Raw genomic sequence first — 16,639 nt, forward strand, 5'->3', positions numbered from 1 at the left:
CTTCCTGTTTTCTGTTGGGCAACTTTGTTGCTTTGTAATATTGTCCCAGGATGGTCAAGCCGGTGCAAATATCTTGTGATATTCTACATTCTGCAATGGAGTCAAAGGAAACTACAACATAACAAAACGTAGTGGTTTATAAATGTCTCACACTATAAACCTGATTGGTCCAAGAACAAAATACAAACTTAACAAAAAACAAACAAGAAACAATTTCAGTAACTTTGTTCAACGTATAAAATATGAGACAATCAATAAGCAACTGAGCCATTAGGAGTAATAAATATTCATCACACTGAAGCAATCAAAACAAGTTGTGTTTTCTGGTAGAAATAGAAATAATTGTTGCTAAAATAAAGAACATTTGGTCTGATTTAATTTCAGAGTGAGAAAAATTTATGTTTTTATCAACTGTATAAAATTATCTGGTTCAATTACAAATTATATTTTAAAAAGTTTTACTAAATCACTGAATTTATTACAAAACTGTGCAGTTCAAATATCAACCACTTTCAAAGACTTTATGCAGAAATCAGGAACTTTAAAATTAAAATTAAAATTTTTCTTTTGCAATATTCATCTGCAAACCAAACGACTAAATTTGGTTGTCATTTTTTCTGTGTTGTTCTAGTGGGAAAGGACTAAAGCTGCTAAAAAATAATAAAAAACACTTTATCCTTTTATTCCACAGAATTTTGACTTTGTTTCACAGAATTTCAAACTTAATCTCAGAATTTTCACTGAGATTAATATTTTGACTGAGATTAATTATTCTGATTATATTCCCAGAATTCTGACTTTTGTGCAGAATTCTGACTTTAATCTGAAATTGCATTTTTTTTTGCAGAATTCCAACTAATTCTCAAAATTCTGACTCTTTCGCAGAATTATATTTAAGTCTCAAAATTAAATTCTGTTACAATTTTCTTTTTTTGCAGAATTCTGACTCTAATTCTCAGTACTCTTTTTTTTTCTCGGGATTCTGACTTTTGATTTCAGATTTAAGTCAGAATTTGGAGACACAAAAGGTCAAAATTCTATTCCAGTGTCTTCCATTTGTCCCAGTACTGTCAAAGCAGTGCAGAATAAAAAAACGTCAGAATCCCACCCTGTGAGAGGAAGTTTTTTACTCTAATTAACCAGAGGAACCAGGTCCAGCACGCAGTCCCAAACACCCAGCAGAGACAGCAGCAGCAGCAGCTTGGCGGTACCTTCTCGTTCGTATAGTCGCTGACGTACAGCGTGTGTCCGTGTTCGTCCATCTCCTCTGACCAGCCGCTCAGCGGCGAGCCGTACAGGCTGTCCGACTGGCTAGAGTAGGCGCTGAAGCAGGCGTCCTCTGAGGACAGAGGTCGGAGTCCTCCGACGGACAGCGACAGGAAGGGAAGGAAAGACGGCGAGAGCGAGAGAGGAGTAGTCTACCATCAGAGGGGAAACAGAGAGCATCTTTCACCAGAGGGACAGAGGACAGTCATGCAGTGATTTAGCAGAAACAGCCCACCACCATTAAAACAGAGGAGGAAGTGTAAACCTGAGGCACTGACACTGAGTAGATTTATGCTTTTGGCCTGTAGGTGGCAGTGTGGTGCAGCCGGTTGATGAATCAGAAATTATCACTGCAAAAACACCAAAGTATTTTGTCTAGTTTCTGGTGAAAATATCTCAGTTCTATGGTTGGGTAGTAACTTGTTACATTTACTCAGACACATTTACTTGAAAATGTATTTTTAGGAAGGTTTTTACTATGCTGTAATTTTCACCTTTACTTGTTTTGGGATTTTATTTATTTATTAAGTTTATTTAATAGACACACAGTTAAACTGACTAACTGTGTCTGTATCATGTACACAGTAAGTTAATTTCCAACATTTTTTTCTAGGTAGGTTTTTCTAAACAATATATTAAATTATTAGGAAATTAAATAAATAATAATAATAATGTAGAATATTAAAACATGTAGATCAAAGTCAGTTTTAGGAGTTCCTCTGTGTGTTTTGCTATCTTACCACAAATTATGGCATATTTTTATTCTTAATTTTTAACTGTTCTGCATTCTCTTTCACAAACTTGTTTTTCATTTTCTTAAACCTAAAAGAAGAAATTAACTGAATTTATAAGGTGTGTATTTTTAAAGGTTTTTGTTCATTTTTTTTCTTCAAAGCGTCATGTAGACAGATTTTATTCATCAGGCTGTTTTCGTCCTATTTGAAGAGTGATAAGATATTTGCACTAGAAAGTAGACCTAAAATGCTTAATTTGTGTGTTTTTGCAGTGATCTTAGAGTCAAGGGAAGCACACTTATGTGATGCGACGTCGCTCCAGAGAGCAATGTGAGAAAAAAATAAAAAGTGTGTTTTGATGGTAATCACAGACACTCGCTGCAGTCAGCTCGTTAGAAGGAAAACACAGCAGTCCAATTTCAGATCAGTTTAGAAACTAATTACTCTGCTGCAAGGCTTTAATGAGATGCTTGTCAAAAAATAAGAAAAAAAAGAAACTCCAACTCTGTCGGATTATTATTTTTTTCTTCTGATGAGCCGAATCTCCCATAACTATCAGTCAGAGCCGACAGCAACTTCATTCTGTCAGATTAATGGTGTGAACAATAAAATCTCGATTTCAGCTCGTCTTTCGGCATAATTTGGAGTAGAGGGTAGAAAGTATTTATAAGATATGCAAGTTGTTTTCAGAAAGCAGATATGTGACAAACACAGTACATGGCTGTCACTAGGGCTGAAAAGATTAATCGGATTAATCATGACTAATCGATTATGTGAATAATCGTCAACTAATTTAGTAATCGATTAATCACTAATTGTTCTCTAATTAGTGATTAACTAGACTGAAAAAAAAGTTCTGTTACTGAAAGAACACTGTCAAAGAAGTAAGTAATCCAAAAAAGTATTATATATGATATGATAACTAAAATAATAATGTAATAAAGCCCCTGTTTACGCTTCAAACTATTCTGCACTAAGTTATGCAAAATCTACAGATGGAGAAAAATAATTCTGTGCGTGTTCAGCAACAGAATGAGAGGAAGCGATGCCTGCAATCGTACAAATCTGCAGCAAAGCCGTAACTATGCAAACCAATCAACAAAGGATGACATTTGTCACTTCCTGTTTGGTTTATGCTAGCATTGCGTTTTCACTGTGCCTCATGGCTTTACGGTATTGTGAAAAATTATTGAATCTATTCTATTTTTCAGTAAAAGCAGCTGGTTTTTCTGTGATCAGTGGTATCCCATAAGGTTTATTTTTATGTCTTATTTGTGTTTTGAGTTCATTTTTCAGACACATTTTTTAATATCTGGTAAAACTATTTAACTGTTAGAAACATAAAAACATACCATTCCATTTCATTTATAAAGTACATTAAAAAGACAATATGTTTACCCAAATTGCTATGCAATAGGATGAAATAAATATTAAAATGAAACATCAAGCACAGTATAAGACGTACAAAATTACAAAATAGAATACAATTAAAGTTTCTGAAAACAAGCATTGTTTTTTGAAGGAGAGATTTAAAAATAGCAACAGAAAACGCTCGTCTAACAGTTAATGGCAACTTGTTCCACTATTGAGGTGCGACACCATAAAAGGCCTGATCTCTTTAAATCTTTAAATCAGAGTTTCTGTATGACAACAATCCTACAGGGACTTAAAGGAGCAGTATTATGTAAAATCGACTCTTTTTAGCTTTACATCATGTTATCATGCTACTTCCTCAACAAAACCCTACTAGGAGTGTTGCTTTGATTCTTTCTGGCATATCTGAGAAATCATTTAATGGCAACCATTCAGCTGTGCAAAACGCCTGGGTGGACCTAGCCCCGCCTTCAAGGCCTAGCTCCTCCTCCAAGTTGAGGTTTTCAAGCTTCCGAGTTTCCGTCTCACGCACGTGACACTCCCACTCTGCTCCTTTAGACTAGCCAGCAGCAAATAGCAAACACCCGGTGGAACTGCGTATCAGTTGCGCTTGTTACATTAGATACTTCGCAGTGAAATGCTGGAAAATCGGTGACTAAAAATGTAAAGCAACCAAAGCTCTAAAGAGAACTTTAAATTTTTGGGGGGGAAACTGAGTGTGAAGAAATACAGGTAGTTTTAAGCTTCTACAAAGTCTAACAAGTTCACAAAAAATAAGTGGCTGGAAGAGCATAAATACAGGATACTGTCCATGGTACTACTAGTTGTTCCTTACTATATAATAAGGAATATAGCAGATTGTGAAGTTTTTTGTTATGAAGCTTTTAAAACGGTTCCGAATCCATTTGGATCCAGGTAGAGGGAACTTTCCCTCAACTTAAGAGTACAATATGATTATTATTGCTGGAACTGCGCTACAAAAACACAAGTAGCAAGAATTCTAGTTTCTAGTCCAAATATGAAAAAACTAACTTATAAGTAACTTTTTGGTCAGATACAGCAGTTAATTTTTAACTTTTAGGTTATCTTTTGCCTTATTTCAAGTGTACAAAGTTATTTGCACTAGAAATAAGACCAAAAATACTTGGTAAAATCTTGTGTTTTTGCAGTTTCATCATTTATCATCATGCAGTATACTGGTTATTATTGTCCTGATGGATGTGAACTTTACCTCAGAGCTTTCCCCAGCGCTGTGTTTGTCGTCCCTGACGTTCCCAACGCCGCCATCTTTGGTCCGCGGGGGCTTCCAGGTCCTCTCGTGGGTGGAGCGGTTGTAGTAGTAATGTCTGCCGCTGTGGTCCACGTACGTCTCCCAGTCGCCGGTGACGTGAAGGGGCGAGCCGGACGGCTTGGGCGGCAGGCTCTTCTTGCTGATCTTCAGCTCCTGGAGGTTGGTGTAGACCGGAGATTCAGAGACGCCTTGGCCCGACGTAGGTCCAGTCTGTGGAGAGAAAAAGGAATTAAATTGGTTAAGCGTACGTTTCTGGAAACCGAAATAGGTTTCTGTGAGTAAAGTAATTCAAAATGGAAACTTATCTGAATATAAATATTTTCCCCATTTTCTACAAACTGCAATGTATTTAAATGGGATTTGATCTGATAGAGTAAAAATAAAGTGATACATGGTTCTCTGTGTATTTATTTATTTATCAGCCAATATCAACTAGAAAAATGCATTTTGTTCTGATAACTAAAATCAAAATCCAGTGAAACCAACCATCATCAGAAGCTCAATAATTGGTAATTAGAGTCCAGCTGAGTGTAATTTGATCTCAGTATCAATACATCCGACCTGTGAAAGTTTCTGAGGTAAAAAATCAAACTAAGAAAAATTGTAAAATGTTTATTTGTTATAGCATAATCATACAATTTACATGTCACTTTGGGACTAAAACAATCGGATTAATGTTGATTAATCTTGATTTAATCATGACTAAAATCAAATAATGATTAATCATATATTAAGTGTGATTAATCAATTACAGAAATAATCAACTAATTTAGCAATAAAATAATTATTAACTGGTGTAGGGACATTTGGTGGAAAAAAACTACATATTCAGAACAGTAATTAAAACAAAACTGTACAAAGATATGTAGAATACATTTGTAATATTGTATAAAAAGGTTTAAGTGGTTAAATTGTGCCAGTTTTCAAACTGATTAATCACCAATAAAATTGATAGTTGCAGTCCTTTTTGTGTTGTTTTAAATAAAATCTTGTTTACTTAGCTTATTATTTAAAAAAATAATATAAAATTTATAAAACAAATTGTAATTATTTTTATTTATTCTGAAAAAAAAAGAAGATTTTTTGGCCCCAACAAATTGTGTTCACAATTTCAGTCCTCATGGAAAGAAGTTTGGGCTGCTAAATCCCATAAACATAAAAAAGAAGAAAAAACTACCTTCTCCTTTATTATATTTACTTAAGTGGTAAAATATTAAAGAAAAATTACACTACGAGATTTTCTTGCAGGGATCAGTAATAATTTGAGCACAGAGCAGGAGGAGAGAAGAGAAGCTGCTTTTCTACAGCGCTGGATGCCACAGACCGAAGCCAGGTTTGGAAAAGAGGAAGTAAAACTCAAGACGTGTGCAGAATATTAGGAAGACAGTTTAGACACACGGATCCCTGCAGCTAGGAACAGAAAAACTTTAAATCTGTTACCTTGAAGACCTGACAACGCTTGTTTGAGCCTGAGATTTAAAAATCTGAATGTGAAGGTTTATTTTATCTGCCAGCTAAACACCCACAATTACTGAAATATCTTAAGGCAAAACAAACAGAAAAAAACAAATTAGGAAACTAGGATTTTGAATTGCTTGCCAGTTTATGCTGAGATAAAATAGATCTTTCTTTTTTTAAATCAGGAAACTTCACTGAAAGAATTGTCTGCAGACAAAAACATGTTTGCTGTCCTTTCAGGATTACAAAGATATTATTGATGTTTCAGATTCTGTTTTAAATTTAACTTGTGGCAAACAGTGTCAACCTCACTGTCTGAGAAAACATTTCTGGGTCAATAAAACATAATTCAGACACATCTTGTTTTAACCAGTAATATAAATCTATGCCTATGAAAGTTGGTAACTAGATTTAAACCATAGGTTATTAAAAATCAAAGGTTGGACAGCTGGTGAGTGAAGATTTAGATGAGAATTAAGTTGGAGATTCTGCAAGCTTTTAGTTTTATTTGGGTTAAGCAGTTCAGTTTCTCCACAGATGTCATTAATAAATACTTTGGGGTGACAAGTGCAGTTATTATTAATCAGTTAAATGAACTTCTTGCATCATAGATGAAAGACACAAACAAGGACTATCTGTGGTTGAAGAGCAGCCACAACCCACTAAACAGCTGATTTTTTGTTGTTTCATTACATTTTTGGGAGAAAAATAAGTAGATAAAAAATACAATAAATAAATAAAATACAATAAATAAAAAAAGAATAACTTTTTTTGTTGGACATAAATTAAATTAAAAACTATTTAAAAAATTTAATATTTTGTGATAAAAATGAATGCAACACAAACAAAAATAAAAGTCTAAAATATTGTATTCATACTATTAACTGGATTTGAAAAATAACTAATAGATTAAAAGTAAAAACTAATTTAAAAAAATAAATAATAGACTCATTCTTCTGTTGATAAAAAAATAATATATAAAGAACAAAATCTGATGAATTCAATGAGGAACGTCTCATAATTATTTAAAGTCTCCTGGCCTCAGTGACGAGGAGCCATAAATAATACCGGAGCTCCCAGGAGCTAACACGGGGTCCTGTGATGATTTTTATTGCATGGAGATCAATAGAAATGAAAGATGCAGGAGTCGAACAAACAGCCTGGAGGAACACATGAGAATGAAACGCCTGGTGGTCTCAACCACGGCTTAATGAGGCACCCGGCTTCTCACCCTGTGTGTACAGTATATCAGAGGATTTACAGCCTGCTGGAGAAATCAAACAAACGAAAGGTTACTACCTCCGGCTCTGCTGGTGATAAACTAACAAACGCCTCATCGTCCTCTCTGTGAATCGAGATGGCTCGCAACAGACTTCTCCTGAAACGCGTCGCTGCCATTTGCTCCTGCTTGTTGTTTTGACTTCATGTCAGGAAGTCGCTCTGCGGCGGCTCCATCATGAAACCATGATGGCACCGAACTGACTCCGTCTTCCTTTAGCATGTGACTAAGAGTGGATGTGTCAAAGGGGAAGTGATGGCGGTCAGAGGGGCGGTGACCCGCAGGACCACATTATGTCTCAAGATGTGGAAAACACACGTGTTCAACTTCTGCCCCAATAAATCTGTGCTGTATTTACAGTTCCACCTAAAGCTATTCAACGCTGAACATTTCTGCCAACTAGAAGCAAATAATTTCTGCAAATGAACATAAATTACCACTTTAAAAAAAAATTACTCAACTCCTTCATGCGAGTCATGTTTGATACTTGACTCTCATGAAGCATTTTGCTGTTAGATCTCTGCAGCTAATACTTAAAGTCCAATAAGAAAGGACACATCCGTCCATCCATCCATCAATTCTAACACCAGTTCCTTTGTTTTCTTGCTCCAGAGCAGAAATTAAATCCATCCAGTATCACATTGAGCGGATCTGACTTCAGAGAAAAAGCCCTAATCAGTATCAGAGAAAACCTGATCAATGCATCTCCAGCACAAACTACACAACACTGAGCAAAACTAAACAAAGTCTTATAAAACCAAGCCTTTTCTTCTAAAACCAATAGGTTCAAGCGCCTCTCTTGTGTTTTCTGTGTTTTGGACACATAAAATGAGCAAACTGAGGACAGAACAGAAAACCAAACACAACTGAAAGAACCACAGGAACCACAACTGAAAACACCAGAATGACTGCATTTTGTAAAAACTGAAACATGGGCACAGATTTAAACAATTAGGCTCAGCATTTACTGCAAAAATTACAGACTTGATGAAATACTAAATCTGTTCTCTCAGATTTTCTCTCAGTCTAATATTAGTACCATTTTTTAAAAACGCTCTCCAATTTGTCGGTTTTTTGTTCTGAACCACTTGATTATTATGCAGCGCTGCAGGCTGTACTGATAAGACAATTGCTCCTCATTCAGACAAGTCAGCAGTTTCATCTCTGCTGGTATTTTTTGCCCTGCTCATTAAATGTGGCTTTGAAGTGAGACAGTGAATTCAGATACAGCTTCGGTTCAGTCAGAGCTGCTAAATGGCTGCTCCTGTAAAAAGACTGCAGAGGATTTAACTGGGCACTGGATCAAACTGGGAATAAAACTGGATGGGTGGATGGATGATAAAATGCATGGATGGGTGGATGAATGGATAAGATGGATGGACAGTCACAGTTCTCAGAAAACTAGAAATTGGCATCCAGTCAGTAAAATTAGTGCATCTCTAAATACAAGACGTCACCTCTGTCACTTCACTGATTCACTTGAGAGGAAATGCAGTCTTTGTCCTTTAGGGGGCAGACCGACAACAAAATCAGGCTTCAGCTGGTCATGCTGGTGACCCAAGAGGAAGAGGAAGAGGAGGCATTTGTCATGAACCCTCCTGTTTTCTGTTTGACCCAGATAAACCTGCTCTGGTGCATACCGCCGGGACAAAAAGGACACAAGCAAACAAACACAGCAATCCTGCAGCTCCGCTGGGCGACACATGAACTGTTTCTGCAAGTCACAACAAGTTGCAGAGAAAACATTTCCCTCTACATCTACTAACTTTTTTGGAAAAAATTACTTTTACTCAAGTAAATTTATTATGAAGTATTTATACTTTTACTTGGGTAAAATTTCTGGATTCTCACTGAATGAAAAAATAAAAAAATAACTGCAGTTTTTATTTGTTTCATAAGTTTTTTTACTCAAAGAAACTAATTTGGAAAAAATTACTATTACATGATTTTATTTTTACTTTGATTTATTGTCATTTCATTCTTAAAATACCAAAATTTCCACTTAACTTAATATTTTAATCTTATGTCATTTTTAAATATTAAATGATTGATCATTTGACGAGTTACTCAGAACTTGTGTAAACTTTTTTACTAAATACATTTTTACTCCTACTTGAGTAATTTCTTGATCGGCTATTTTTTTTTTACTTGAGTAAAATATATATTCAAGTACGATATATTAAAATAAATTACCCAAAGTATGAAAAAACTACAAACTAATTAAAATTAAACAATATTTAACTAATAAAAATAATTAAAAACACTCTAAAAAACACTCTACAAAAGTTTAGAGTGTTTTTAATTATTTTTATTAGTTAAATACTGAACTAAATTAGACAAAAATGAAATGAAACTGCAATGAAAAGCCAAAACTTTTATAACGCTGGTGGGATTTTTTCTTTTTAGCATTCCTCTTGTTGGAAAAGACGTCACACCTGATACACAAGTGTAATTTTTTTTAAATAAAATGCATGAAATCATATCTCTAGAAATTGATTTTTTCAGATTTAAAAGATTTTCCATTACTTGAGCATCTTGAGCTACAAGAAGTCACCTTTTGCGTCATTAGTCTCTGTCTAACTGTTGGGAAGTAGTTGCTGCCAAACTGGCTGAGATTTTATCCGACCAGTGAAACCAGAATGGAGCTGCAACATCACCAGACAGAAACAGGAAGTCAGGTGTTTTTATCAGATCAGCAGGGAGAAACATCACACACACCCAGGCTGTGCTCTCTGAGGTAATGTACAGCAGGAGAGGAAAACTTCTGCAAACTGCTGGAAAATGTTTTGGTTGGGTTTTTATTATATTTGATTAAAGCTTTTTTTATTCCCAGTATGGCAGACCGATTTAGCATAAAATCAGACACAACACACTTAACTCCAGATATCTAAACTTGGTTTATGACTAGTCTTATTGGTAAATTTTGACCAGACACAATATATTTAAAAAATAAATTTTAATAGTCATAATTACATTGGGAGATCTTGAATTGTAAGTATGGATGTGTTTACCCTTCAAATAATGTTAGATATTATATATATATCCTTATAAAATATCTTGAATGGAGTTTTGATTCGTCAGAATGTAACTGAAGATAATATTGAATTATTAGTCAGAATATGAATGCAGACACATTTTTGTCTGTAACGAGATGGTTTTTCTATGTAAGATATATTGAATGAATAGTTTAACTGCAGACGGAATAACACTACTGCTATCTTGACTCACAAAGATGCTGTTTTCAAATCACATAGACCAAAGCAGAAACTGAGCCTCCACACAATGATAAGAACAAGTAACCATTTCTGTTTTTCTCTGCTGTCATATAATGACACACAGTTTCAGTGCAGAGCTGTTAGATCCAGATGTGCCTGACGACCAAAACCAGCAGCTGTAAACAGGACTGGCAACTATTTTTCATGACGCAGACGAAGGTCTTTCCCCAGTGTGGCATTTGTGCATTCAGGAACATGAATGAGGCCATGTTGACCCAGAGAATAGAGCCACAGCACAGACGCGCTGCCTTTAGCTTAGCACAGTATCAATGACCAGATGAAAGACGGCTCAGAGGAAGCTGCAGCTACCAAAGGCCTTCTCCACTTAGAAGAAGGGACAAGAGCGAAATATCTTAATTAAATGAAATGCTCGCTACTTTCTGAACAAATCCTTGTAGAAACTGAAATGTCTGCAGCAATAATCTTATTTAAATAAGAAAGAATGTCCTCAAGGATTACATTGTTCTCTGGAAATAAGTTACTGACTGCAGATTATCAGTGCAGGCATTGAAAATGGACTCCAGAATGAGTGAATGACTGCAAACAATATTTAAAAAATCATGTGAAAATCTCTGTTTATTTCTCTACACTGTAAAAACTCAAAATCGTACCTTTGTTTAGTTTCTAGTGCAAATATCTTACTATTCATGAAATAATTTAAAACTAACCCATATGTAACTTTTCAGCAAGAAATAGGAGCTTTTTTTAAGGCTATAAATTCATTAACATTGATTTTTTTAAAAAGTATTAATTCCACTGGCAGATTGTTTCACTTATAACACTGGAAAATGCCTTGTTATAAGTGAAACAATCTGCAAATAGAACTGGTACTTTTTAATCAATATTAATAAATTTTAACTTAGAACAAGCTCCAATATCTTGCTGAAAAGTTACTTGTAAGTTAGTCTTTTGAAATTAGGTGAAACTAAGACATTCACAACACAAACTAGACAAAAATTCTCGGTAAGATTTTGTGTTTTTGCAGTGTATCCTGTTTAATTTTACACATTTTCATTGAGGAACATAGTTTAAAATTTAAGGCTGTCGTTTTCTTCAGTGGTTCTTGGCGCAGCGCCACCAGAGGTAAGGAGGGGAACAGTGCAGTGTGAACCACAGCAGCTGAAAATGCGACAAGTGTTGCAATCAAACCGTGTTAAAACACCCTGACTACCAAATAATTTAATCAGTAAAACATAATAATCAAAAGTTGAAGCCTTATTTTGCCTCATAAATAAATATTTTTCTATCTTTTGTCTAAGAAACCAAATAATACATCTCAAATTAATAATGACGATAATATCCTGAAACAGTTTAATCTTTATAGAAAAGCAAAACATTGCATCCTTAAATGCTTCCTTTCATAAATAAAAATAAAATGACTAAAACTTCTCTGCTTCATGTCAAGTTTAGCTTTTTCTAAGATGCAATGTGGGCTTCAATAAGAAAAAAATACAAAGTGACAAAAAAAAAAACTCCAGATATGTAAAAAAAAAACAACTAATAAGTGAAGTGGGAATGCATTTATCCAGATGTCTGTGAAAAAAGTGTTTCACCACCTGGTCGAAAGACAAAAAGAAACCAGAAATTTACAGAAAATCAGAGAAAAAAAATTGTGAAAGTACCAGAAACCCAAAGTGGGCGAATGGACCGCACTGATGAGTGGGTTGTGAAAAGAAACGAGTCACGCTTCAGGCAAAAACACAAGAAACTTGACCAAAAATAACAACCAAACCCAGAAATTTGATAATTTCTGTAAGTGAAAAAGAGTGAGACAAATATTTCAACACTGAAAATAATAAAAAACTTTTTTCTGTTTATGTTGGCTTTAATGAGGCCAGTTTGCTCAACTAATCAAACCAAATTCAACTGTAAAGTCCCCAAGGTTATGACGCTCCTTTCGGGAGAAATGGTCGTAAACCAGTCCAGATTTATGAGGCCACAGTGCTGGCCTAATTGGGCTAACTGGGTTACTGGTCTGACGACTGCTTTGAATAGGACCTACTTACAGATGGACCCAGTTCACACGGGTGTATACATTTTTTTCTATTAGTTTAACTTTAGAAAAACAAACAAAACCGACTTTTGATTGATGTTTTTTAGTCCAGACTTAGACTTGACTTGACTTTATTGATCCCTTGGGAAGACTCCCTCAGGAAATTATAGTCCATTGTGAATATTGAAATTTAAAAAGAGAAAATATGGAACAATTTCAGCGGCATCTGAATCAGAGGAAGCTTTATTTTTGGAAGGAGAAATAAAAGTAAGGATTACTGCAACTGTGCAAAAGGGAAGCTGCGACACAACAATGGCTCAGTTTTAGCCATTGAACAAGTAAAGCTTTAAATAGGGCTTTGGAAATGCATTTACAGGAAGAAAAACCAGTAAATCTGTAACTGGGGCTCAGATGGTGGTTTGTGCTGCCAAATCACAAATCACTGCATTATTATGCAGAAGCAGTTAAAATTCTAAATTAATCCCTTTAGCATGATACAAAAAATCTGATGTTATTTACATTTTATTTTAAAAAAATGCAAATCAGAATTAATTATATCTTTAATGATCATTTAAAACTCATTATTCACTAGATCGGCTATGCTTCCATTGAGGATATAGTTACACAAATTGAAATCACATAAATAAATTAGTTTAATGAAAACGCTAATTTTAAAAAAAATATGTTTTTTGGGCTGGGATGAGATGATTTTTTTGGTTGCACTGAAATCAAGTGTATTTGGCAAAACTGAAAAGGAAACACTTTTTCTCATCATTCAGGTGACATGATCAACAACAGGATGTTACTACTGGTGGAAACGACAAAGAAGAAGTGCTAATCATGCTAACTGCTAGAGACTGTTTAAAATAATAACCCTGTTATTAAATGATCTTTGTTTTAAAATAACAGTAAAATCCTGTTTTACAGCAACTTCTCCTTTTAATATTAATTGTAAATTACTCAAGTTATTTTTGAATAATGTTGTTAAATCCTCTTATGTTACAGCTTCAAAATAGGGTACAATTACTGGAGGTCAGAGCATTGAATAATAAGAATAAATTTACACTTGTTGTCCACATAAAATATTATGCAAAATATCATGCACTTCCTATAAAATATAGGAAGAGCATGAGTTAATGTTTTCTTCATCTGTGGATTTAAAAGCATCTAAACTGAAAACAATACAAGCCAAGAGATCAGCAGCAAAAACAAACTACAAAAAGTTCACAATATTTAGTTTGAAGCAAAGGAGAGGAACTGCCAAAAAGACAAACGCAACCAGATTTACCTGTTTTTCTGGGAAATTGTGAAATGTAGTTTTACAGTAAATGCTTTTTCTATTGACTACTTTTACCAGAATCGTCTGCTCTTCCTACCAGACCCAAATGATGATCATCATCTTTTTGAAATACTTTCAGCTGCAACATCTGAAGAAACCCTTTATGTCGTTAGATGAAAAAAACAGCAAAGCTTTCTCTTTTACACAGAACCACAGTCAGCAGATTTTCTTGTAAAAATAAGTTAGATATTTAAGTCATTAATAATTCAGCCGCTGCTGTGGAAACTTTTAGCAGTGGTTATTATTTTATGGCGTTTTTTCCTGTCGAATCCAAATCAGAGTGTGTGAATATCAGTTCTCAACACTTTTTTTCACCTCCTCATCGTTTTTGCAGCTCATTCTCGGTGATACATGATTTATTCACAGCAGAATCCTGTATTGACCTGTTTCTGCACACCTTAAAGAATGCAGCGGAGGTGAAGGAGGGAAAAAAGTTTTTTTTTCCCCCCCCCCATCCTCACATATTTCTCTCCACCAGCTAGAGAAGAGAAATCTTGGCTTCCTTGCAGACACATGCCTCGACAGTGAAACTTTTCGAAGAAAAGGAGGAGAACGATGAAGAGAAAACAGAAAAAATAATCTCTCTGGCAGTATGGCTAGCGTGAAATATGCAAACTATATGTAGTAAATGGAACTATATTAACAATAAACAGGTAAACAACTGAATTGAATATGAATTTATTGTATTGGTCCCAGATTTATTGCCCCTTAATTCTACAGATGGGTGATATGGTAAGAATTTTATTGTGATATTCTGTGGTACTATCGTGATAAAAATAAAAATCAGGTCAAAGTCTATAACTTCTTTCTTAGACTGCATGGAAAAGTATTTGTAGCACCACAAACAGTGTCCTGGAAAAACATTCCCATTTTTCTAGAAAAATTACACTTCAAGAAATATATTGAAGTGGAGAAAATAGTAAACATAATTTTTTAAGTCATTAAAATTTAGTGATAAAATGATAAATCAAAGATTCTTGTTTTTTGTTACAATAAATGATAAATGCCCTTTTAAGTCAAAATGCTAATTGGAAAACCATTTTCACCACCCGCCTCAAAATGTGATGCAAAAATATTTTTCTAAATAAATTTTTTAATTCTGTTTTTAATTTATATTTTGTTCAGGAAAAAAGAAATATGTAGAAAAAAAGCCTTAAAATGGACTGATTAGCGAATTAAAAGCTGTTCGGTACCAATAATGCTAACTAATAGTGGTGGGCACTTCTGCTAATAAAAGAACTAATCTTTGAAAACGTTTAGCGTACTTAGCTTCCCCTAAACTAATTCAATCAGATAGCTTCTAAAGCACTAATTTACTTGGCTGTTTTCTAAAATTGCAGTTGAAAAAAGCTGAACATTTGCGTTGAAGTTTTGGTCATCAACTTTTAAGAATTTAAGTAGTTAGGTGTTTTTATACACGCTCTTATTTCTGTCACCCCTTGCTTCGCAAAGCAGTCACTGCTCTCCCTATGCATTGCTATGGACAGGCCCCAATGATCTAGTAACCAGATTCAGAAGATTTCCAATAATGTAAATCATAATAAATATATATAAATGCAGGAAGTCGGGTTGCATAGCTGTTTAAAATGCACAACAGAAAAGGTTGAAGAAAATCCACAAATAGAGCAAACCGCACTGCACAGGTGCTGCTGTAACCTGACTTCAAAATGACTCCAGGGCGTTTTCTATCTCATCGCTTCCAGTCGGGGGTTGAAGCAGAGCGGAGAAAAGCAGCCAGAGATAGAAACAGGCTATGATTGCCTCTGGTAGCAAAGCAAAAACCTGCAAGGTCATTCTAATGGGAGCTTTAGAGATAAGAAAAAAAAACTTAAATAATTTTCTTTCGGTCTTAAAAACAAACTCTAATCATTTTGCACTCTGAAGTGTCTTAGATAATATGTGTGGAGTCCTTTTATATCCAACCAAGCAGATGTTTCTCATCCTTAGACACTTTTAGATACTAAATTGTAAAGAAGAGCAGCAAAACAAAACATCATATGGGCTCAATTTAAATTACAACTTAAACCCAGTGAGAACATGACTAGACCTGCCGCAATAAATCAGTAAATAGCATGTTAAATAAAACAAACTCAATAATTCCCATTTGCATGATTTATCAATTTTCTCTTTTCTCTATTTTGACCAAAGTCTTCAGTCTGTTGCTTTGGTCTCAAATAGCCATTATTTTTAAGGAAATGTTTGTTTATTTATCATTTCTGTTGTTTTATTTATTTATTTTTGGGGTATTTTAAATGTCTTCCACTTCCAGTATTAACTGTTCATTAGAATTTAAAGCTTATTGATCTTTCAAAGTGTGTTCTTGTATTATATTGTTGCCATTATATCACTTGAAAATGGTCTCTAAACAATATTCTCATTTATCTCAATAACTTCTGCAAAATCCAGAAAAATTTGTTATCACAAATCGAAACATGACTTGGCAAATCACAGATAACCTTACGCATTAACTTTACATTCATAAATTCTATTTTTCATTGATGAGAAAAATCTGTTTTCTATTTTGATCAACCGTAATTTTCCTGGGTTTAAATAGTAATTTTGGTTTTAAATCCAAATTAGCTAACTTGTTGATCACATTTCTGGTTTCTGAGATGCAAAGATGCAAGGCA

The 16,639-nt window shown here is 34.4% G+C and overlaps 1 protein-coding gene across 6 annotated transcripts in view; it reads right to left on the reverse strand.

Annotated features, from left to right (window-relative positions):
* The window catches only part of LOC129355734 (rho GTPase-activating protein 12-like), a 51,572-nt gene that overhangs the window by 13,733 nt on the left and 21,200 nt on the right, over nucleotides 1-16,639 (reverse strand). For 4 of the 6 annotated variants that reach the window (XM_055025337.1, XM_055025339.1, XM_055025336.1 and 1 more), the window contains exons 3-4: nucleotides 4,606-4,875; nucleotides 1,212-1,418 (exon numbers count right to left, since the gene is read on the reverse strand). In XM_055025337.1, the coding sequence (XP_054881312.1) occupies nucleotides 1,212-1,418; nucleotides 4,606-4,875 (477 nt within the window). The remainder of the gene's footprint in view (nucleotides 1-1,211; nucleotides 1,419-4,605; nucleotides 4,876-16,639) is intronic. The other 2 variants (XM_055025341.1, XM_055025340.1) reach the window with 1 other exon arrangement.

This window comes from Poeciliopsis prolifica, unplaced genomic scaffold, assembly GCF_027474105.1.
Source record: "Poeciliopsis prolifica strain line A6 unplaced genomic scaffold, Auburn_PproV2 SCAFFOLD143, whole genome shotgun sequence".
In the NCBI taxonomy this organism is placed as follows: Eukaryota; Metazoa; Chordata; class Actinopteri; order Cyprinodontiformes; family Poeciliidae; genus Poeciliopsis; species Poeciliopsis prolifica.